Source organism: Apteryx rowi, unplaced genomic scaffold, assembly GCF_003343035.1.
Source record: "Apteryx rowi isolate R43461 unplaced genomic scaffold, aptRow1 scaffold_10, whole genome shotgun sequence".
Taxonomy (NCBI): Eukaryota; Metazoa; Chordata; class Aves; order Apterygiformes; family Apterygidae; genus Apteryx; species Apteryx rowi.
Genome location: NW_020447197.1, coordinates 896,602 through 921,751, shown reverse-complemented (window position 1 = coordinate 921,751; position 25,150 = coordinate 896,602). Strand labels below are relative to the sequence as shown.

The following is a 25,150-nucleotide window of genomic DNA, read 5'->3' as shown; positions in this document are numbered from 1 at the left end:
TGTTCATTAAATGCATCAAATACATTCTTTAAGTAATGTATATAATAAAGTTGAGGTAGAAGCAGAGGGTGCTCTAAAACAGTGCTTATTCTCCTGAAACATTCAAGTGTGGGCCTTTGATCGTTGCTGTTGTTGTGAGGGATCTGTGTTACAGCAGCTTGAAGGCAGTGGTTGCGTTGCTGTAAGTTTTCCCTATTTAGAATGAGCTCTCCAGAGATGACCGGCAGAGCACGCTGAACTGACTGTCTGGCTGGTTATGCAATACTGATTGCACTTCCATCTGCAAGTTTTCAAAGTAATTCCTAACATATAGCCCAGCTGCCAAAAAGGCACTGTGTGATGTTGAATAGGAAAAGTATAATTCTACTGACTTGAATCCTGTACTACCATCTCTCCATTAAGATATGGTCTCCGAGATGAGTATTTGATTTATGGTCCAGAATGATCTTGAAATGAACCATAAGTTTTATTGCCCAGGTTGTTGCAACTGTAACCTAAAATTATTTTCAAGATAAGTGCTCTGAATCACTTTTAAGGAGGGAAGATATTTACATGAAAAGTTCAAATCTTTGTTATGAAGGTTAAGCTTGTCCCTTTTGGACAATATTACTGCCTGTTCTGCAGGTTTTGAAAATATGTAATAGACATAATGTAGTCAGCTTTTCCCTTGAGATAGGAGCAATCATAAGATATCAGTTTACTAAAATTAATTGCTTTAACATAACTATCCTTTTCATTGTAAGAACATGAATTACTGGTTTCTGAAGAGTTTCCCAGATCTTCAGTTCTCCAACAGCGGAACTTGAGAAAGTAATTTAAAAGTTAATTTATTGTGTAAAACATACACTTAATAACATTAATACTATATAATTTATTGCATACTCTGTTAAGAAGTTATATTTCTGGTAGAAATTAGTGCTAAGATGTATTCTAATTGCCATTAGATCTTGCTAAATAAATTAAGGTACAACTTAATCAGTTTAGAAGCTTTAATCAGTATAAGGTCTTTACTATGGCATTCCAAAGATTAAGATTTTTTTCTGGGTGGCTGTGAACCAAGGGCAGCTGCTTCTGCAGAAGTGTTGACAGAAAAGCTCAGATCTATGACTTTAAGTGCTGAAGTCTGACTAGAAGCTGAACTTAAGCTTCTGGAGGATCTGAAAGACAAAAACTTATTCATCAGAATACTGAAATCCCTACATGTAAAGTAGAGCTTCTCCTAAAGGTTGCTTACCATAAAGCCACTTGGCAGCAGTGTTTATTCTAGATAAGTGATAGATTTCTGTAGTAGATCTATGGGAATCTTGTTAGATCATAATTGATTCAACATGTTAAAAGCAATATTTTAAGTAGAATATACTTTGAACAAGGGGAAAAAGATAGCTTATTCTAGGTACTTGGCAGTTATCAAGAAAAGCATATATGTCTAGCTTCCCTATTTAATTAGGAAGGAGAGTGCACATGAGCAGCTACAAGTGCAAAATCTGGCTGGAGCGCACAAACTTGTGTTTTTATAATGGGAAACCACTTTTTAATTAGCACAATTAGAAAAAGTAAATGTATTTATTCTGCAATTACTGTTTTATTTTAAACTGTGATGGATGCTGACGTAAATTGTTATTGTGTGCTAGAAAAATCTAGTAGACTTGACAGAGGGGAACATATAAAGAGACATTTTTCATAGATGGTTCAGTAGGTAGGGACAAGACTCAGGGAATCTGGAAGAATGAGGAATTCTGTTATTTAGGGAATAATTTTACTGGTTTAAGTTTTAAGTTAAAAGAGCATTGCAAGCACTTACCTGCTAGAGGCCAGTGAGCTTTGCGATGATGGTGAACTAGAACTTTGACTACCACCAACAGAGGAAACTGTAGGAAGTTCTAAATTGGACTAGAAAATTAAAAAAACAAATTGTGTTGACCTTAGGATTGTGTAATAGAACTCAGTATATTAGGAAAGTATAAAATTCTTCTTTGTATTTCAAGACATGTTAAAAGCAGATGAATGTTTCTTTCCTATTTTACTGTAAGCAAACTTTATGATAGAATTGAGGAGTTGCCTTTGAAAGACACTCATCAGTAGGTCTGAACTATCAATCAAGATCTTAGCAGCAGTCAACTAGAAAACTCACCTGGTGAAAGTACATTTGAAAGGGTGTAGTTAAATCAGGATTTGCTTCTAGAACATCAGCTAACTGCTTGTCAATGGTTCTGTTGAAGTTTTTCAATTCACGAAGATCAATGTCTCTTTCTTCTTGTGTTTCTGTTTTAGTTTTCTTTACAGACTGAATTTCTCTGGATAGTCTGGAACACTTTTAACATAAATATTTTAAAGTGTGCTATTGTGAAAATGCTATACTTCAGAAACCTACCAAGTATAAATTCTGTAGTTTTAACCATACTGCTGTGTATCACTATAAAGTTAGAAGCTGTCATTACTGATGTACCAACCTGTTTTATAACCCTTTTTAGCTTTGGCTTCTGTTCTTCTATGTCTTTATTCAGCTGCAAAATAATAGCTTGTTTTTCCTTTTTTTGCTCTTGGTAGAGGGCCTCCTGCTTCAGTACCATATCAAGACTTTTTTCCATGTTCTGCAAATTCATATCAAACAGTAGTTTTAGTTTATAAAAGAGTTCTGATATCCCTTCAAATTTTATATCACTTTGTGGTAGGATCTCTTATTGCTGCTACTTGCTTTTAAATGTAGCTCAAGCAGTTAGTATTAATGATTATGCAACTTGGACTTTCCTGACTATCAGACTAATTGCTTAATAGATAAATACCCAGGTAAAGAGACCACTAGGTGATTTACATATATTAAAAAACTGACTTTCAGAGTACTAACAATGAAGTTAGGCACTTCTGAAAGCATATATCTCTATGTGCTGTGTCAGCAACGGATACACATGGTATAGTCCTGAATATTGCAGTGCTTAACTGATCAGTGCAAGCTATCCTTCTAAAAATAAAATATACGTTATTTATTTACATCTCCTGTGGGGAGAGATGGGTACCTTTAGACTTGAGTGAATAAAATGAGCTCCGTAAAAAAAGCAGCAGGAAAGGGTGTATCTTAAAACCTCATTACATCCTAGAACTTATTCCATGATGGAGATGTGTGTCGTTGTTCTTCAGACTCGGATGTAGATTGTTTCTTGAGTAAGGTGCATGTCCTGTGTTTAGAATAGGCAATAGGAATGTTGCCTACTTTTATCTAATAACTGAGGGCTTAGAACAATGACCTGGGATATAACAAGGTGCCTTTTGATTCCTTCTACCTAAGGAAATTTTAACTAAAATGTCCCACCTCAGAGATCAGTGTTGCTCTTTCTTAAGGGCTGTGTGTGTGTGTTGATTGCAAAAGGAGCCAAGAGTAAATACTTGACGTGGGGGCTGAATGCAGATTACGCTTTTCTTGTGTTAGTGCTCAGCCCACTAAATTAGTCAGCTAGCTTTCTCTAGCTGTACTAATACTGTTTCCACAGACTGAAGCATCTTTAACACACATAAAACATTGTCCTAAAAAATCTGGGGACCTAGACACCAGGGGACACTTCTGGGACATGTGAGTTTTAATCCCTGCAATACTAGACACTGTAATACAATATGCTACAGAGGATTACAACTACCTACTCTTTCTTTTTATCAAATGGGTATGTGAAAATTATAAGCACCTTTGTGGCTGGACGCCAGCACAGATCAAAATTTTGTTCATGTGCCCGTGGGATTTTTAACCTTATAGTTGTATGCGACTAAAAAACTTGAAGTTGCATTATGACTCAGAGAATTCAGATTCACAAGTACTCAAATCATTTTGACAGGAGACGTAGAGCCTTCTAAAAATTGTATCCATTGATGCAAAGTATAGGATGTAAAAAGGAATGCGGGAAAAATTTATCACAGAATTTCCTACTCTTTCAATGAGATGGTTTGCGTGGGTTAAGCTATATGTTACAGCCTTGTCTATTCAGCTGGAACTCTTGCTTGTACTTTACCTGGAGATTTTCCTGAAGTTCTTTGATCTGCTTTCGTTTGTATCTGTATTTTTCATCAGCAGCTCTTTTTTCCTCTTCTAGTTTCAATTTTTCATTGTACTCCTCACCTGTGATACCAAACAATGACTCAGTGTAAATGCTGAACAAGCAGCATGTACAACCTAGCTCAAATTTAAGATGTTCAATTTTCATTTTAAAGTAAGTTGCACTTCAACTGCATCAAAGAGTACTAATATACTCTGCATCATTTCTGGCTAAACCAAGGAAAGAAGCATTTTCCAAGGCTTGACTTGACATTCTGCAGCTGTGAATTTATGCTGAATGGCAGTTTTTTGGACAAATCGTGTAGTTTAGTTTGGAATTATTCATTGCTGAACTCAAGATGGTATGTTCAGTTACATTTCTCTTTTTGAGTCATAAAGTCACATCACCCAAATAGGTACAAGAGAAAGAACCTTCTTCATCAGTTTTGTTTTAGCAAGGCACTGATGAAAGCTGCTACGTTAATTACTATTTCTAAGAAGTTTTAGGCCACTTCCATCTAATTACACCATGTGTATTTTCAGCAGACATGTAATTCTGTTATTCAATTTATTAAAATACATATAATGCGAGTACTATATTATAAGCTCCATATATGAAATGTTAAAAAGTAGCCAGAAAGCTTTTTTTTGAAAGAAATCATTGTTTCAGATAATCCCACAGAATAACAGAATTTGGTGTAAAGGTACCTGTAGTGACTACTTTTCCATTGATATCTCTTACAGATACCTTAAGGTGTAGTTTTTTTTTTTTTTTAACTCTATCACTTGTCCCAAATGACTGTGAAAAAGTAACTGGCTTCATGAAAGACAACGATTTAAGAGCCACTGTTTTCAGAGCCAGCAGAGGGCACAAAAGTTAAATGATCAAACTCTTTCTAGAGTTATGTTTATATAATTGCTTGTGCTGATGCTTTTTGTAAGGCTAAACAAAGAAGGTTCCAGTGAAAAAGGAAAGCAAGCACAGAAACACTTAACAAATGCTCAAGATATTTTCCAGAATTCTGTGAAAAGCCCACCCCTTTTAGTTGGCTAGTCACTATTTTAAAAGTTGCTGACACTACATTTTACTCTTAAATAAAACTTCATTTTCCCTGATGACAGGTTGCTTCTTTTTCTCTCTCCTCCTATGTGAAAGTCAGATAATGATAGTGTAGCTAAGGGTTTTGCCTTCGTCACCAAAGCGTTTATACTTAGCTGGCTGTAATTGAGCTAGCACTGGAAGGGGTACAGTTGCTCTGAGTACGGTTTTGTGCCCAAGCTAACTCAGTCTACCAAGCGAAGACTGCCAGTGGCTCAGCTGTTCTTCTTCTGTTGTTTGAATTAGTAGATATGCATGATGGAGCCCTGCAGATAAGGAAGTGCTTTTTGCACTGGGCTGGGTAACGTGCCCAGTTTACCCATTAGAGCTATGTACTTAGCTGGGCACTCCTCTCGTTAATCATTTTTGTCCCCAGTAATGGTCTATATGCTTTGCCTCCTCTTTACTCTTCCTGCTCATGACTTTTCACAATATTTACATAGGCTTAGAGATGTTTACATAAATCAGATGATAGAATGTGAACATTAGTTAATTCTGGCTTACTGCCCTTTTTTCTGTGCTTAGTTATTCTGTTCTGCCTTGCTGAACAAATCATAGCAACGTGTGAATTACTCCCTTTTGCTACTGTCAGTTTAGTCTCTGGCTGATTCATTCATGTCATTGAATTTCCCTAATATATACCAGCTTTATACCATCATCCAGAAGTTGCACAGCAAATAGCAATTTCCATTTTACATACTGGTCTCAGTGACTTCCTTGAAGGAGTTTCGGTAATTGCTGTTGCAGTTATTAAGTACATGCAGAGTGTTTTGCAAAGCTACAATTTCTTTTTCAGCTTTGCAGATCTTTGCATCTAAATCATCACCTTCACGTTGAAGTGTTTCCTTTTCCTGTGCAGCCTGAAAATAAAACAGGTATTTTAGGTGACTGAACAGATAGTAAAAACATTAGGATAATTATAAGGAAAAAAATACCAGCAATATTTAGTAGTTAAAATCCTAGGTAGATATGGGGACTCATCTATGTGGTTAGAACTGGACTGAGATTTCAGCTACTAGGTAACTGGAAAGAGTAGTTATTTACAGCAATTGAAGTTCTTTAAGGTGTTTCATGTGCATTATAATTATCTGCCTCTATACCTAAGCTTACAAAGTCCTGATTAGCAGTACCCATAGTACGTACAAAACACAGTTCTCATGCTTTGTCCTGCTGGCATGAACTGCAGCACATGCCACCCCTGAGTTTCCTTTAACCACAAAGTCCAAGTAAGAGTTGAATTTGTACATTATATAAACCCACCAAGAAAGTATTAAAAGCCCTTCAGTTTTTCTGGGAATTATCCACTTGAAAGGCCTCATTAATCTGATCTGTAAGACTGGTAAGAAACCCAGCCAGCTGGAGAAGGGAAGTATTTTCTATAGCCCTTGTATAAAAGATGTATTTTCTGGATTATGATTAGTTGCCACACCTTAAGAGGGATAAGGACTGCAGTGTGGTGTGCATATACAGCTGTGGGAGCTGGAGGGAAGAGACTAAAACGCGGGAGAGGCAGGAAAGCTGTCACCACCCTAACGCTTCACTGTAGCTAAACATCATCTGCCAGAGGCAACCAAGGACAAGCTACAGGGAAAGGGGGGAGACAGTGGAATATGTATATTAGCAGGGAACCGTTAACTTTTCTTTCCCCTTGAAGTAGTCATCTTTGTGTTTACCCACTGGAATGCAGAGAGGTGAAATTCTATCATCTTGTCAAGGAAAGCAGCGATCGAAGAATTTTCTGTATGCTTTTCAGAGGTAATGTGATGTCTAATAAACTGAATACAACGTCAAGTGGCTACACTGAAGATGTGAGTAATGGAGACAGACTTGCTTTTGCAGATAATGCATACAATGAAGTGCTCTTTTATTTCCTGGTGAAGGTAACTGATTTAGCTTACAACTTCTAAGTATACTTGGACAATCACCTTTTGATGTTATGCACTTTTCATCCTCTTTGCTACAGAGTTGGGGATTAGCAAACGGGTTTCCTTCTTTGAAAGTAAAACGCAAATGCTTTTTTAATGTCAGTAGTACAAAAAAGTGTTACAGTTCCAGATGAATGAGACTTTGGAAGGAATAATAGAAAATGGATGCTGATTTGGATGGAACTTCTGTAGCCCACTGGCTAGCAACTCAGAATAAGTTGTCCTATAGGAAAACCTGCCCAGATGCAACATTGTACTAGGAAAGCTTCCTTCAAAGGCTCTTCTGCTACTCAGAAAATCTAATATTGTGGAAGTACCCCACCACAGTTGTAGAGGTTACACCCACAGTGACCACAAGGGCTATATTGAGGGTCTTTTGCTTGGATCTCATAGTAACAGAAATACCATCATTTAGAAATTTCTCACTTAAAAATGAGAAAAGGATGGACTGTAGAGCCAAGGTGGCTGTTAGAGGCATTTTGATTTAAAAGCAAATCAGACAATTTGTGGATATTCTAGAATCAGGCTATTGCATTATGGATAAAGACTGAATTTTATTTCAATGAAAGGCTGAAGTGTGCATACATGAATGATAAGTTTATGGAGAAAGTTCACATTTTTCAAGGTTTAAAAGCCATATGGTGAAGTAAATACCTCAAAATAACATTCTCTGAAGGCTAGGAGAATTTAAGATTATATCAAACACTGTGATAAACTTGTTTTCACTTGTGGATGGACTACCACTGAGCCAGTAGTACTTTGTGTGACTTTGTAGAAGATTAATGAGCACTGAAGTGTAATTGTTGAGATTTTCAAACTGCACCAAATTAAGTCTCTACTTACATCAGGACTGACCACAGATATTAATTTGAAATCTCTGTACTATTTAAATAACCAACAGTGTCAGATAATGTAAAACAATTAGACTGAAAGTAAATGGTAGATAAGAGGTTGTCTTAGTTATTACTAGAGCCCAGGGAAATCTACAGCTTAATACTCTACTACCTCAATCATCAATCATAATTCTAGTAAAATACCTTAATTACATAGTAGGCCTGAGTTTTCTCCTCTTCTCCTTCAGGTGGCATCATGACAACAGTAAGAATTTCATATCTGCATCTCAGTTTATCGATTTTGTTTAGGCGATCTTGGAATTCAGCACTAATTTATTTTGAGGAAAAATAAATGGGTTGAGAAAATGTTCATTCTGTAGTGTTTTGCGGGCAGTTCTTGCTATATAGCAGCTTAAATTACTGGTTTTCCTCAAGCATTCCCTCCATGTATTAGGAGGCAGGTATGGCAGCAGTTGAGCTGATACTGGTTTTTGTTGCTCCCTCAGCCAGTCATTTGTTTTTCTGGCTATCTACAGTTCTTCTCTCTCAGCTCCAAAATGAGTCAAATTTACTACCGTATTCCAGATCATGGCATCATGGGAGGCTGTGCCACAGTCCTCCCCAGAAAATATTTAAAGGTTTGGCATTTAAATCCTACAGCTGCACAAACTGCCCCCTGCTGTTATTATCTTAATATTGCCACTGCTAGATGAACGTAAGCAACAGTAGGCAACAACCCCAAATCAAATTACATGGAAGTACCAATTAGCTGTGTAATTATCAAAGGAAGAAAACCACACAGTCTGCACCCTCGGTGAGCAGTTAAGCTTTAGTCACACTAAATCACTCTAATTTCCTATTGTGTGGGGTGTGGTTAGCCGAGGAGTGAATAAAAAGCCTGCCAGATTTCAGCAACTCAGCTGCTGAAGCTCTGAATTTTGGCTGGATTTAACCACTCACTACAATGTAGATATTGGGAGTTCAGAGCTAAAGACTGTCACAAATACATTGCATATTACAGAAGGGAAAAGTTGCTTTAAATGTGGCTGCTTTATAAGCCGTTTCCTATATCATAATAGGTGGGCAAGAAGTGAGACAAGTGTGTACTGCAGGAGGCTTAAGAATTTTGTTATAGAGGACAAGTAATGGAGAGCTCATTTATTTAAAAACAAAACAACCCCCCCCCCCAACTTATTAGATTAGCCAAAGAAATTACAGTTTTATCAAGTACTTTTGACTAAACCCTCTTCAAAAGCAACTTTTCAAAGTAGTTTGTCAGAGCTCCAGAAGCGGTTTTCACAGCTCCCGATTATTTGGAAAAATGCAGGGTCGCACATGTGATCTTTACTTTAAAAAGCTCATGTCTGACATTGTAAAGTCAGAGTAGCAGCACATCTGCAGCTGCAGTTTCCTCTCAATACTAGAGAGGATCTTTGCTAGCAGGTTAAACAATGGTCTCCTGTCCACCCACGATACTAGGCGGCAGAGACAGACATCGTCAAAGGCTTAAAACTGCAGGCTTGTTTTCAGAGAAAGGCTAGCAAAAAAGATCCTCATCTGGTTCAGGTATGACTTTGAGCAAGATTTACTTCATCCTCAATTTCTCTGTTGGTGAAATAGAATAAAATGCTTATCTCTCTGTAAGGAAGTACCCGTGTTAGAGGTAGAAGTTTTAAAATAGAAGTTTCAGTTGATCTCAATTGAAGTTTTACTTTTAACATTTTCAGCCATTAACTTAACACAATTTAAGAACAGGGAAAATTACCAGCTATTTTTTTAATTATGCTGAAAAGGGAAAAAAAACTGGAGAATGATTAGTTTGGATTTTTAGGGAAACATCTTTTGGTGTGTTTTAAGTTGTATTGTGGCTCTTGACTTGCTGTGAAGGAAATTTTGAAAATAAAGAATAATTACCTTATGCGTTGCCGTTCCTGATCCACAAGTCTTATCTGTGAATCTATCATTGCCTTATGAATCTTAATTTCTTCAGTTCTTTCTGCTATCGCTGTCTTTAACTTCAATTTTTGTTTTTCCAATGCGAGAACTTTCTCTGCCTTATTAGACAGAGTATCTTGAAGACGTTTCAATTCTAGTTTTAAGAGATTGTCTTCAACCATCATCTCCTAACAAATGTCAAAAAAACTCAAAATAAGAAAGTATCCTTTTTATTAAGATATTTATAAATAAGTTAATAAGTTAATGAAAATATAAAGCATCCATTATCTTACCCTCTGTATATACAACTGTAAGACTCATTCTGCTCTGCATTTAAGAATGTTCTTTTCTCCTTTGCTGACAGTTTACATGGTGAGTGCTATATGGGTAAGTTGCTTCCTGAATGGTTTTCTAGAAATTCTTCAGAACCACTAATTCAGACTGAGTTATGTTTCATTAGACATTTTCGTGTACAACTTTCTTGTAATTTAGCATTATGAATTGTGAGAATATAAAGATGATTTTAAAGAAATGAAGCAGACCTTACAAGGAACTTTCTCAAGCCGTTAATATCTATCTTGAGCTATTACAGCTGTCTTGGAAAATGTTCTAGATTCTGTTTATCTATGAGTCATGTTGTGTTATGACCAAATTTATATATATATCAAAGATCATGAAAAGCAGTCAGTGGTGAACCTCATTAGCATGCAAACACCTTGAATCATTAAAAAAACAAAAACAAAACCTCTTATGGATCCCAAACTCTGTAACTATTTTTCTTCTCTGACTTCTCTTATGCTATCAGCTTTTTTCCTTTGTTCACCTGAATTTCACCGCCTAAAAAAAGTTCCTGGTTAGGGAAAGAGATGGTTCTGAGGAGCAAGTGCAGCAAGGAGGCTGATAGCAAAACTCATCTTGCTTTTATTGGGGTGTTATTCTGTGTTGTCACTGCTAATTAGACCTTGCACGGTTCTGCTATCCTTGAGGAGGAGTAGAGCTTATTACAGGAAAAATGTTCAGTCATTAGAGGTTTTGGGAACATGATTCCATTTCCCTGTTTTCTGATCCTCAAAATATAGGGAGGACTTCTGTTTTATTTTTAATTCCTTAATGAATGGGACAGATCAAAACTGCCTCCTGAAAAATCTCAAAATTTAATAACTAAGTCAAACTAATCAGCATCACAGATTGAGAATGAAAATAATACTGGGTGAAGGCATGATGGCTAGAAGAAGAAACATTTAACTCTGAGCTGTTTAATAGACAGCTGAGGAGGTTTGCAGGTTGGAAGGGAAGAGGAATCATAACATGCTATTTAGTATGGTCAAAATGCTTGAGCAATCAATAAATACTCTATTTTAAAAGCAATGTTCTCAGGAAAAAAAGCACTCACAAGATACTTATTGTGGTATAAGCAATATCTGATTAAATTGGTAACTTCATTCCCAAATGAAATTTGTGCTGCATAGAGGGGAGAATCAACACTTTGCCTAGTAAGATAATAGCCATGAAAGTGACTTCAAATCAGTCTGGGAAGGAAGGCGTGAGCCAGGAAACTGCGGTAGGGTTTCTTATGTTGCTCTGCAGGAGACTGACAACAGCCCTCAGATCAGATCGCTCATGAGGTTGTGCGTTTAAAAAAAAAAACATGCCCTGTGTTAGTAAAGTTGGAAAATAATACTGTACCTGCTTAATAGCTTTGGCTTTTTTTAACTCCTGATCTGATTTCTCATTGAAAAGATTTAGTTCATTTATCTTGACCATCACACCACTTGTTTCTTCTCCTGTCTTATCCATTGCTCTCTTGATGAAATGGACATCACTCTGTTTCCAAATAAGTTATATTTAATTCATTTCAGTGAATGCAAATTACACCAAAACCTACCAGTTAATTTTAAATGAAATATTTTTAAGTCTTGGAATCAGGCAGGGACCATCATCGTTTTGTGTCCATATGCTGCTGTGTGGACAGTGCCTTGTGCATTGCAGTCCTGATGCAGGCTGCTGTTGCAACATTAATGACACACATTGCTTGTTTTATTTGGAGTATAATAATTATTTATATGATATAGATCTTTTGACTAATAATCCTAATATGATCATGTATTCTGGTCTCGATTTAAAAGAAAGCCCTCACCCATCTGACCCTGGCTTTTAGATTCTTAGTTCATCTGCATAAAACTATCTGACTTTGATAAGACTCCAGAGTATTAATAAATTCCTGGAGATCTCTTCTAATGTTTGGTTATACACACTGCTCAAGTTTTGCATCTCTTCAAAACTGAACTTTGTGGACACCAGTTTCCAGACATCAAATCTTGTTGTGGCATTGATTTCTAGGTAAGGGGCCTGCCTATAAGCAGTTTCTTTCCCTCACTAAATTGATCTGTTTTTTTCTTAACTTTTGCTGTGAGAAGCCAGTCATGACTATTTTATTAAAAACCTGACTTTCCTTATGTAAAGAAGAAATCTGTATGGTTTCTCTTTAAAAGGGTTTTCAAAACATGGGCTAAAATGTAGCTGGCTGATAAATACAGTTGCTTCATATGCATTACAATAAGAAACTAAGTTGGCTACAGAATAACTGATTGGTTCACCTCTGCAAGAAAGTAACTGCAGTTGTAGAGGAATAATGATGGATACTGGGGAGTGGAGAATTGGAGAGCAAGCATATATGTGCAAAATCCTCCCATGGGGACTACATTAAAGACAAAAATATTTCCAAAATATGTGTCAACAGAAGGATCAGCTAACTCAAATACTGTCCCTTCAATTTAGTAATGTTCTAAATGCAAATGTACCTATTTTATGAAAAATATACAAAAGCAAGTAGTGTCACAGAATAACATTCTCTAATTCTCAGTCATTCTAAAGATAAATTCAGACATTTGCAAGCAGTCAGTCATATCTTGAAATGAAAGTTAAGCTTGTCTTCCCAATATTTCAACACTTGTCTTCATGCTAATGCATCTCAGTTGTACAGTAATGATGTACTTTCTGGAAGGTGCAGGGAAAGTGTGAGATATGAAGTTTTCTGTATGGCTTACATATATTTAAACCTAGTACCAAGTTATTAATAAGAAATTTACTTAATTCATTGAGGTCTTTAGAACTTGCACAGAAAACCTGATGTTCTAGGAAGTTACCTGAAGTTTCTTGTGTTGTGCATGTAAAACATTATATGTATTTTTCTTTTCTTCTAAGGATTTCTTAAGTTCAGCAACTTTTGCTTCCAGAACTTGTTTTTCGTCTGCATTAACCTCTCCTTCTAACCGTGACAGCCGTCTCTCTACTTGTTGAATATAAAAATCCTGTTAAAAAAATTTAAAAGAATAAATTAATAGAGTCTGAGATAAGCAATTATAGCCTTTCCATAAAGCTAAAACATGAGATATAAGCTTGGAACTAGATGATGGCTTTAGGACAGTCACCTAATTAAGCTATTGTTTTATAATAATCTATGGCTTATAAACCTCATTAATGTGAAACAGTAGCAAAAATGTTCTTAGATGACTGATGTGCCATGATGGTTCAGAAGTAATCTTCTAGAAGAGTAACAAAGCATACCCAGCAAAGTCTGCTGTAGGGAGGCTTGCAGGCGAGTTGCCATCTTGCTATTACCAGTGGATGTTGATGTAAAAGGGCAAATTTTCAAAGTGGTGCATAGGAAATATTTACTAATTGGATTTTCTGCATAACAGGATTTTGGCATGTGTTTCCTGTATTGCTCTAACAATTTACCGTGAGGTGTCTGTGGTTCAGAGGGATTAAAGTAGAGAATTTATTTGAGAAATTAGTGGGAAAAGGAGAAGATCCAAAAATAGTGAAATACACATGCATACAACATAGGTGATATAGAGCAACTTTCAGTTACTTCAGTTTTATTCACACATCTAGAGACAGAAACACAGACTTCAAATTAATACTGCACAGAATTTCTGAAAGAGTAACACATTGGTAAAGATTACAGAACTCAAGCTATTTACTCTCACTAGCTCCAAGGAATGATGACAAAGTGAGGGCTTGTTAACATTTTACCTGGTTATACATTATTTCCTGTTGTCTTAATGCATCCGCATCAAGTTTACGAAGATGACTGTTAAGATTTTTAAGTGATGTTCGACTTCCCTCAATTTCTGCCACAACACACTTCTCCTTATCCTTCTGCACCTTTAACTCTTGAGTTTTCTTGAAATGTAGGTCTTTCAAATGGTTCATTTCTGTTTCTTTTTCCTGATGACAAATTAATGATTGAGTATATAAGTAAGTTCTGAGGAATGATTTGCCTTCATTAATCATATATAGGGAGATTAAAAAAAACCCCCACACTAATAGGAATGTGGAATTTCATAGATCTTCAAAATGGTTGGTTGGAAAAGTCTGACAAAGTTATTTGGGGGGGGGAGGGGTGTTTGTTTTTGGGTTTTTTTTTTTTTACTTGGATCGTACCCTGCTATTACATGACTTTTTATCATTCAAGGAATACTGCTACTTCTACCCTTTCAGAAAACTAAATTCCTGGCCTCCTTTAAAAACAAACAAGCCAACCAACCTCCTTCTGTCTTCTAGTATATTTAAGCAGGGAAATCCCATTTAATTTCTTCTGAATGACTAATACAAAGCTTTCCAATGGTTTATTAAAACTTGTAATTCTCTCTGTGTGTGTGTATACACCTATATGTATTATTTTCAAGTGGTAATAATTTTGTTTGAAAAAGTATTTACATGCCTTAATCTTTTCCTTCAATTCTCAGACTTAAGTTGAGATAACACCTAAATCAGTACAGAAAATTAGGTTTTAATAGTGTCTATGACAGTAAGGCAATGCTGAACATTGCAGGTAACCTGAAGCGTAATGAAAACAAAAATTGAGATTATTCTTTTTATAACCTTAACAAGGAAAACTGCTCCCTTCTCTCCCTCCCTCCTTCCTCCTACGATCCAAATGACGAGAGACCCTCCGAAGCTGAGGCAGTTCAGCACGCTAGCTTTGTGCAAGGTACAACACTAGAAATGAGTGATGCGGCGTCACATTCTACTAGACCCTTTGACAATCCCAGCCTGAAAGACTTATTTACATTCAGCACAAGTCTGGTACAGAGCGTGAATATGCACTGCTGAGTTAACATAGCAAAATGCCTTAGAGTTCACTCTTCAACATGAATAAAAATGTGCTCGTTCTTCCTTTTAGAAGTATACAGATGAGGTAATTCCTTTGTTCTTCAAGAGTTCATATTCAAATTCCCCCAGATTTTTTTTTTCTTTTTATTTGAGCTTGCTGTAAGTGCAAGGCAAAATCCAAAACTCAGGAAGTAAAAAAGCAGATATAGGCTTAATATGAAATAAGCCAGTTGCATTTTTGCACTGATTTCAGTGGTGTTTGGATCATGCCTGGACAGAGGCATTTAATTTCAGAAGTAAACTATTTTAATTTCCTGTCTACCCATATGTCCAATTTTGAGCTATATTTCTGAAGGTAATGACTATAATGATAAATTCATTTATTAGAATTGGATCAAAATTTGACCTTCATTTAGTAATCTCACTTGCATATTTAAATGCATTTATTTAACCAAAATTGTTTCTTTTCCTTTAAGTGAGGTTGTCAATATAAAGAGATGTTAAATAAGCTTCACTGTGCAATAGTGCTCTACCACAGATTTAAGAGGGAGAAGTATCAGAGGACTAAAGCAAAAAATGGTGAGATTTCATCCAAATTGTTCCTGTAAATATCTCTTCACAGTAAATTAATAGATGCAGCAAATAAACGTGTCTAATGTTGATGGAAAGCATGCTTCTGACTAATACATTACAGACAGTGTTCAAGAACAGTTCATCCTAATTAAAATATTACCCTAAAGCTCTAGAGCTGCCTAGCTCAATGTCATCTTAGGTTATCCGCCACAGATGCAAGTAAAGAAACTCTGCTAATGGTTTAGCCACCCTGGTAAAAGTCTTAAGGGGAAGCAAATAAGGTTTTCAGTTTAATGAAGTGTTATATCATTCTAGCTTGTTTTTAAATTCTCTGAAAAAACAGAATATTTAGAGTAAGGCCTATAATTTAAGAAACTCTCTGCATAGTTAATGTATGTAAGATTAGTAAGTTTGAAAAATAAGACTCAGAATCCACTACAAGGGATTGTTTCACGTAGACGCTGCAGGAAACAATACAAAAAGGAAAACATGAGAGTACAATGGTGTGCTGTAGATACAGTTTTGTTGTCACTTGCGGAAGAACACCTGCTCTGTCGCATTCATGTAACCTGGTCATCTTACAGAAGAGAAAGCTTCAACATACCCAATAGCCAATCATCCAGCAAAATGCAAGATTTATATCAAATCAGTCAGAAGCTAAATAGTAAAATACTCTAAAAGAATTAGTAGCAAATTGGGAAAGAGTAGAGTTATGATCAGACATATTACAAGAAAAATAGACACATTTTACAGATTGTACATGCTACTTCCCAAATCAAAATCTTCATCCATCATGAAAATGGAATCTAGGTTAGCCAGTAATTATTTAGTAGTCCACAACATTAGAAAACAAGTTAGATTTATCAGAGTATCATGCAGTAGAATTAAAAAAATAAAACGGACACTGGACTAGCTAAATCTGATTTAAAACATTGCAGAAAGTTTTTAATCCAGATTTGCCAAAATCATAACTCTGCAGGATTCAAAATTTTGGTGGTGGTTTACTAAAACCAAGAAGTGTTCAGCAGAAACATTACTGAGAAGTCATCCTGACAAGTTTCTCACTCCTTAGCAACCTTCTTGTTAGCAAACTGATAGCTTAGAAGTTCAAGGCCCCTGGCTCCTCAGCATCCCATAAAGCAGAGTGTTTGGAGACAGGAAAGCTTGACAGAGCTAAGCAGAATACAAGAGAAAATGTTTTTCAGTATCGTTACAAAGCAGCAGAAGAACATTACCTCATCTAAGTTTGCCACATTTCAGTAAAAATCTTTATTTTAATCAAACCAAGAAGCTGCAAGTAACTGATGGTGCAGATGTAAATGTTCTGTTCAGTACGAATATGCAGTCTGAATACTGGTTTTATATATGATATGTAAAAGACGATTCTATAATCCTTCCCACACTATTATGTTTATCCTGTGTTAATACATGGGGACACATTTTCTAAATTACTAGGACCGCTTATTTTTCTCCAGAGTTTTCCCAACACAGATATTGACCCATCTATATCCTGATTACTTCACTGTTTGAGATGAAGTAGCTACTTGTCTTATTAATATCTACATTCCATTCTAATCCATAAATAAGCATTTGTTCTATATAGAACTTGCAAAGTTCAAATGAATCCTCATTTGCAGAAACTATTTAAAACATCTTACCTTGACAATTTTCTCTTCTTCCTTTAGTATTTCTTCCATCCCCAAAGCTTTCTCTTCTGAAGTTAGTGTTTTCTCAGTCACAAGCTTCAGTTTATTGGAAAGACTTGCATTTTGTTCTTTAAGAGAGGTTAATCTAAACAAATTACATGATGTATCAAGTTAAACTAAAGGTTGCATATACAAGACTGCTAAAACTAAGCAGCCTATCTTACTGAGCAGTTGCATAATAAAGCAGGCTAAACTTGATTATATGATAACCAAGGACTTATTCAGATTTTACATCTGCTTTAAAAACAAAGACTACCAGGAGTATTTCCAAGCTGCACAGTGCCAGAAACTATACAGGATGTGAAACAACCAGAAAATTGGATGCTTTAATAAACAACATTATTTAAAGTTCTTTGCTCAATCAAGGATCCGATTACATCACTAACTCTTACAAACTATGTTTCTAAAAGTCTGTTTCTTACCTGGATTTTTTTTTCTGAATTTCTTTCTTCAGATTGGCTACTTGTACTCTCGAAGACTCTAGATCAGAAGTAGTTCTTGCCACAGTGCATTTCAAAGTGTTCAGCTAATAAATTAAATAAGAGTTTGATTGCTCCATTTTGTACTTTGTACATGTTAGGCCCCTTAAAATTGTAACTGTTCTCTATTTATTGAAATTTATTCCATTTCTTTTAACAGTTTTCTAAATGAAAAGTGCTGCAAATTCTGAGCTGGTGTAAATCAGCACAGCTAGTAGAGTCAGTAAACTAATTCATATCATCTGACTACTAGGCCAAAAATACTTAGTTATGAAGGTTACAGGATGAATTATGAAGGATGAAGTAGCTGTAGGCTGCAACCCTTGTCCAACAGCATCTGTATGAGTGGAACCAGGCTTTTATAGAGCGTATCTGATTTTGATGAGGTTCTTTGTAACCATGGATACCCTTATATATCTAATTACTATTTCTAGTCCAGACTTCCTTGAGTATGTAGAATTATTTTGATTAAGATACAGGAAAGCTGTTCAGAACAAAAATAAGCAGACATCTAATTTGGTAAATAATACATGACAACATAAATGGGATAGGAATACTTGTACTTTAGAAGTAGCTTGTTAGTCTTCACAGTATCACTTAACAGTGTAAGTGTCTTCACTTTCACAGATGAAGAAACCTCATAACCTGTTCAAAAGTATATAGCAGGTTTCTCAATGTGTCAGAGTGAACTGCAAGTCTCAGATTCTTTCTGTTTCTCAGTTACATCCCACAGAGGCTCTGACACCCAACAGTGGGAGACTATTCTTATTAACACATTACGAAACAGTAATTGTGAACATCTTGAAGGACCTCACAGCTCAGAGAGAAAAAGCTGCCAATTCTGTGACCCCTTAAGTTTGCATGAAGTATAGGGTAATCTAGCAGTCTACAGCTTGTGAGCTGCCTGAGGAATCTGGCCCCCAAAGCCACCGCCATTTTCCCCCAGACTGGAACTTCTGACTGAGGGGGATTTTTTGGGTCATGTAGAATATGGGTATTTTAATTAGGATATCAGTTTATGAACCAGTTACTACAGACAAGTTATCCAAATTTAATGCCACAATAGATGCACAGAGATATTTTTGAATCACTGAGCTTGCCGAGAGCCCAGACAGTGTTACTGTTTTCCTGTTAACAGAAAAGTAATACTAGTGTATGTCCCTTCTTAGCAGACTCAGGAGACTTAAATTATCTCTGAGAACTACTTATACAAGCATTTAAGAAATGTAGCAATTCAGCTCATTCCTAATGCTAAGTACAGATTAAATATAATAACTAACAGAATCAAGCACAGCTTGTTCATTAGGACAGCCCTCTCATACTGCCTCTTGATTAGAAAGCTATGTATGTGAAAAATAATTTTCTTTCCAGTAATTTTAACATAACTACAAGGACTATCAACACTTAGAGCACAGGATAACAATTGCTCGGAATCCGGAAGAGATTTCTCCGATCTTTATACAATACTGCAGTCTCCATATGCTAACAGCGAGACACACCTTCTGAAGCATCTAATAGTGTTACACAATTCAAGAGAAAATTCATCCATCTTATGCCAACACAACAGAGAATACAAGGTAATCGCAGTGGCTGTGCTTTTGCTCTTCTGCAGCCCTATCAGTGAAGGGACTAAGTTCAGGATTCAGATTCCAATAATCAAGAGCAGACTGGGAGGAACAGACTTGTTGTTATATAATTAGGAGCGTAGTATAAAAACAGAGAAGAGTAGTTTTTATTCCTGTGTTTCCTTTATCTAGTTAGAAGTTAAAGATTTTTTCAGTCTGTTTTTTCTAAACTATTTGGTCATCATTACCTCATCCTGCAGCTGAACTCTGTAAGTATCCTGGGTTTGATACTCGTTTCGGAGGCTAGTAGCTTCCCGCTCAGCAGAAGAGATTGTCTTTTCATATTCCACATTATTAACAGTTTCATTTATCAAAAAGGAAGTCTTCTCTTTGAGCACAACTTCTTTTTCTCGCATCTCCTGTTTTATCTCTGTTATTAACTAGCAGAATAGAAATATTTTAGACTTGCTTGAAATAGTTAAGATGCTTTGCATTAATAAAGGGTACAACCAGAAGATAGATTGCTGTTAAGACTTCTCTTTGCACGAGACAGCCTAGTTGTCACACCATTCTTAAATTACTTTATTCCACTGGTATATCATAACACGCAATATATTGTAATACTGCAAATGTTTTGGATTGGCCAGTTCCAAAATATTATTCCAAAATTTTTTTTTTATTAAAACATGATCTCATACACCTCCATGAAATAAAAATAATTTTGATTGATTACCTAAAAAAAAAACCCACTATGTGAATGAAACTTTAGATGGACCTGAAATGGTAGAAAAACAAGAGTGAAATTACAATGGGATGCTTACCTAAGCAGACATATTTATAGCTGTTCAGCGGAAATTGTGTATTCTTAAAGGTTAAGTAAAAGATCAGTTACTGGGAAAATTATACCATAGCTCTAACATGAAACAAAATATATTTACAAAAGCATCAATAAGACTACTCTTTGGACTACTAATGTCTGGCAGGTTGGCCAGAATTTTTTTTTGATCTGTTACAGGAATCTCATAACCTGAGATACCATAAAATACAACATATTGCAGCTAAATTAGACCATTCTATTCTCTATTCAGTAGTATTCCTCCTGGCATGTTATTTTCTATTAATTTTTTAAGTGTTTGTTACATCTTAAGCCTGTTCAAACCATATTTCTATTCAGGGTATGCCTAATACCCATATGGACAACATCCAAAAAAGTTCTAATCTTTCAGCAGGAAAATATCATACTAGCAGAGTGAAGATTCTTCTTGTAGATGCATTTATGCTCCCCCCACCCCCCCTTCAAAAAAGGCATTGTTTGGAATCCACATTTATAATATTTCTGTGCATGCTGATCAATATAGCATTTTCTGTTGCATCTGTTTTGGTGCCCTCCAAAACTTTCTGAGGAGTTCATACCTCTCCTGACAAAGTCAGGATAAAATATACTTTTTTTGTTCTTCTTTCCACTTTAACATCTGTGCTTAAGACAGTGAGAAAAAAAGATGAAGAATGTATCTTTTAGAAATTAATACTAACCTGTAATACCCAACAGGGTCTTTTTTGATTTGAAGAGTGCTGTTGCTTCTCTGGATTTGCAGGACATACTTAGAGACTAATTTTAAATTTTAATATGATTATTTATCATAATTCTGACATAAATGTTAGTCATGCATTTGTTCATGGAGGTAGAAATTTTAATTCCTCCCAGTTCTAAATGTTCACTATTTTATTTTGTATTTTGTATCACAGTTCAGACTCAATTCCCTCATTGCAATTTATTTGTCCTTATGTTCTAAGAAACAACACTCCATCTTGTTGCTTCTTAGATCAGACAGAAAAAGCAGTACTAAAACTGGCACGCTTTGCATCTTCCAGTGACCCTGAGAGTGAAAATTAAACCTTATATAGTATCAAGCAGAGCACCATTACTTGCACTGAGAGATACTTCTTTCATAATAAAGGTAATCTCTGACAATAAAATTCATCAAAACAGTGCACTGTTTTTGCATACCTTTCTGTAATACCTAAACTCTGAAACAGCTTAATAAAATTCACAGGTCACCACAAGAAGAACGCTGTACATGTAAAAGACTCCGTTGTTCTACATCGAGAGTGGCAAAATTCCAACCAATTTTACAGATATAAAAGTAGGCCCAATATATAGATCAGTCACAACAGAGTTTTACCATAGTACAATGATCAATCTGTTGATCTCTTCTTTGCATCTGTTCTATGGCATTCTCCCACTGCCTGATGACTTCTTGCCTTTCCTGATGAACCCTGCGAAAATCTTCAGCTGTCTTGTCAAGCTCTATCTGTTTAAAAGGAAGGACCGCTATGATTTCTGATTTAAGAAAAAAATCATAGCAATAAATCTTCAAGAACTTTAAGCACCAACCTGAGCTGTTATGGTTTCTGTAAGCTCATTATCAAGAGCTCTGTGTTTCTGATTTGCTTGCACCGTCAGCTTTTCTACTTGGAGCGTTAGTGCCTGAAATGAAATGATACAAAAGGATAATGTATTTAATAATGAATAAGTAATGTCTTATACATTTTTAAAGTTCTGCTACAATTAAGGGTGGAAAAGAACCATTATGAAATCTGAACTTGTGACTGGAGTGTCTGTTTATACTGTCTTTTATTACTCTAGACAGTTTTACTCAAAAAGCCTTACTTTATCCTCAGTAATATTAATAAATTCGGTTCTAATAGGAAAAATCTATGTTACCTATACATATCCGACATGCATTTTTTAAACAAACTCCACACTTAATTCAGTGTTTACTGTGTTAAGCTGTGTTTACAACCGGTGGCACAGTTTTCTAATGACCACTAGAAATTACTATTATTTTTACACTTTCTTATCTAGTTAAAAATAAAACTTAAATTTTACCCAGAAGAACAAAGAAATTAATGCCTTTCACCCTTGTAAAACCTAATCTCTCTGACCTTTAAAATGAGCCTTATACGGAATTCCACTGTTGTGCTAAGTGGAGACCATCATATTTTAGAAGTGCTGTTGTACAAAATCTTGTCTCAGTCTTATTTGACTTGACAGTATAACAAAGTCTTTAGATGCTAAAAATAGCAATTTTGTAGAAACAAAAACAGAGACCTATCAGATCTACTTACTCCTAGTTTCCCTTCATCTTGGTGTGCATACTTCTGGATTGTGACAGCATCATTATCTTTGCGATTTAATTCCTCTATCCAACTTGCCAAAACTTCCTCATCACAGTTCATCTGTTGTCTTAAGTCTTCCAGCTTCTTAGTGGTTTTGTTTATATCATTCTAATAAAATTTGAGATTAAAGGGTTAATGTTAAATGTCTAAAAAATTCTGTGAATATTAATTGAAACAACCAGTTCAAGCTTCTGTAAGAACTTAAGTTTACAGAGATCTTATTGTCAACAGAGTTGATAAGTTATGCTTTCTTTTTTTATTCAGTAAGTTACCACAGATCAAAAGTGCAAATTATTTTAAACAGAAAAGTCAACCTCTGGCAAGATATACCTTTTTATTAATATGTGCAATATTCATTCCACATAAGAAACTGATCTGAGGCATCATACAGTAAAGTTTCTCCCTCAGACACTAAGGCCCAATTTTAACATCCTTATCCCGTAAATCACTTTACACATGGTCTCACATGACTGTAAAGAGACTTCCTGATATGAATATGATAGAATCTGGATCCAGCTGAATAGCAAGGCCATCTTGATCCTGCTTACCTTTTGAGAGACTGGAGGCTGTCAACAGACTTAATGAGAAAAAAGAGAGCATGAAGAATAAACAACACAATTTAAATGATTCAAAGAAAGAAAAAAAAGACAGTTCTGTAAAATAGGTAAGAACTGTAATTAGGTAACATTACCTAATAACCTACGTTTTTAATTCTTGAAAATATGCAACAAGCTTTTCATGGAGGAAAAAAGATTTGCTGCCAGCAATTTAATTTTTAAAGTATAAAAAAAATACCTGCAAGAATTAACAAGATGGTGATATGGAAATGTGGCTGGGCATCTGGCATTAAGAATATCTCTGTTGATACCCCACCTTCATAGCTTTGAGCGTGATTCTTACCAGTATTCATCATGCTCAGTTCCTGAGTTCTTGATTGTGATAACTGTCTTGAAAGACTGAAGTCTTTCAATACCTAGTTAATTGCTAAGTCTTGTCCAGTCTATGCAAGGAGTTCCTCAATGTCATTCTATGCACACAGTGAAAAGTATATCTAGATCACTTTTAGTTTGTAAGTTTTACTTACACTTACAAAAGTCAAAAAGTTATTTGTAAGTGAGCACAAAAGAAATTCATAAAATTTAATTGCAATACGGAAGTTCTCTTAAAAATTTTTAAATCTTACTTCTTGACTGTTTTTCTTTTCTCTTAAGGAAACTATCTCATCTTCCAGTCGTTTAATCTCACTTTTGAGACGTCCACATTCTCTCTCAGCAAGGGCTTTAAAGTGTTGTTCGGTTTCAATTTCACTCTCTCTGGCTTTGTAAAGAGACTAGAGAATAATACAATTCAGCATTTTACAATGAATAACAGACCTTTATCACCAGAAAAGCATTTTATATGCAACCGAATCAGAACTCAGAAATGGCCTGATTTTGATTTAAATACAGAAATTTTCAGAGTAACTTAGTGTTCAGATTTCAGTATCTCACATACTGTAATATACCCACTGCACTGCATCGGATACTCACAGATCAACCATTTATATCTTAATTACCCAATTGGAAAATATTTCAGAATCTTAATCTCTTAAAATCAAAATCTTAGTCTTTTAATCATGGATGGCTTTCTGTCAGATTCGGGAGGCACATCAAGAGAAATAATTTTATTGTTTTGAGCTGTGCACCAGGCTGGCCTATGGCAGCATCTCTATATCATCTTATCTTCCTGACAAAAGTGATTTGATAGATCTTTTTCTATATAATAATTAATCTGTTACTTACTAGAAGCTTCTCTTAAATAAAGAATAGTTCATGCTGCTTCTTTCTTCATGTGCAAACTAAAACTTGAATCTAGCATGGTAAAACTGTAGAGGCTGTTCAGTTGCAGGGAAGTTTCTTAAGGCTTTTTCACATAGAATATTCTACCTGAAATGTATGCAGCTTTGACTTGGCAGTTGTTGAAAATCTAAGCTACCCATTCCAGTCAGTAAACTCAGAATCTAAGTGCAGGTGTCTGACACCTTAATCATCTCTTTTCCTTTTTCAAGTCCAAAAATTAACTCTTCATTTTCTCTTTTCTTGACCAAATTTTTCTTATCATCTATGAAAGTGCTCATTTATAAAGAATTCTTGGATGGGCTTTTTTAATAACCAAATAATATCACCAAGACACATGATTTCACTTCTGTTTCCTGTGAAAGTCCTAGAAGATAGGCCTGAGAAATCTCTAACAAAAGTGACAAAACACATAGGGATGCAAGCCACAGAAAAATCTTCACATTACAAATCTGTCTGATAAAATGGACACACTAGACAAGCAGTTTACCTGAGTGAAGCTGAATTCTTGTCTTACGTTTTTTAAATGAGATGTCATTGCTTCTATACGCTCTTCAAAGTCAGTCAGTTGATTTTGTAGGTTTACTTTTTCTTTTTGCATCTCCTGCAGCTATTTTAAAGTCACAATTGTCAATTAACTATTTTAGTTGGGCATTTGTTACCTGCAGCTACTTAAAAATACAATTGCAATTTTAAATCACAAAAGCAATTGAAAATACGCACTGCATATTCCTCCACAGAAATGGGGGAAAAAGAGATTTGAGATTAAACATTAGTGGCAAAAGTACTTTTGCTTGTAAAGGTGACCAGAATTGTCATGGACTTATCTTGCTGGGCAGGCCTTCACCCAGCATCCAGGTGCACCCCCCCCCCCCCAAAGC

At 35.6% G+C, this 25,150-nt stretch overlaps 1 protein-coding gene across 1 annotated transcript; it reads right to left on the bottom strand.

Moving 5' to 3' along the window:
• Nucleotides 1-120: 120 nt before the first annotated feature.
• CCDC39 (coiled-coil domain containing 39) lies at nt 121-24,873 on the bottom strand. Its single transcript, XM_026060805.1, has 19 exons — nt 24,760-24,873; nt 23,618-23,764; nt 22,384-22,542; nt 21,650-21,742; nt 21,438-21,566; nt 19,503-19,694; nt 17,633-17,736; nt 17,163-17,295; nt 13,849-14,043; nt 12,957-13,121; nt 11,497-11,634; nt 9,790-9,998; nt 8,080-8,203; nt 5,818-5,977; nt 3,996-4,102; nt 2,451-2,591; nt 2,132-2,311; nt 1,802-1,890; nt 121-1,157 (listed from the first exon to the last, which is right to left on the bottom strand). The coding sequence occupies exons 1-19, from the start codon at nt 24,868-24,870 to the stop codon at nt 1,028-1,030; spliced, it is 2,706 nt and encodes a 901-aa protein (XP_025916590.1). The 5' UTR covers nt 24,871-24,873; the 3' UTR covers nt 121-1,027.
• Between the last annotated feature and the right edge of the window lie 277 nt (nt 24,874-25,150).

Coding starts and splice junctions, on each gene's coding strand:
- CCDC39 (XM_026060805.1), bottom strand. CDS start 24,870: ATGCAAAAAGAAAAAGTAAACCTACAAAATCAACTGACTGACTTTGAA. Junction 23,765..24,759: donor AAGAATTCAGCTTCACTCAG/GTAAACTGCTTG, acceptor ATTATTCTCTAG/TCTCTTTACAAAGCCAGAGA. Junction 21,743..22,383: donor AAGATGAAGGGAAACTAGGA/GTAAGTAGATCT, acceptor ATTTCATTTCAG/GCACTAACGCTCCAAGTAGA.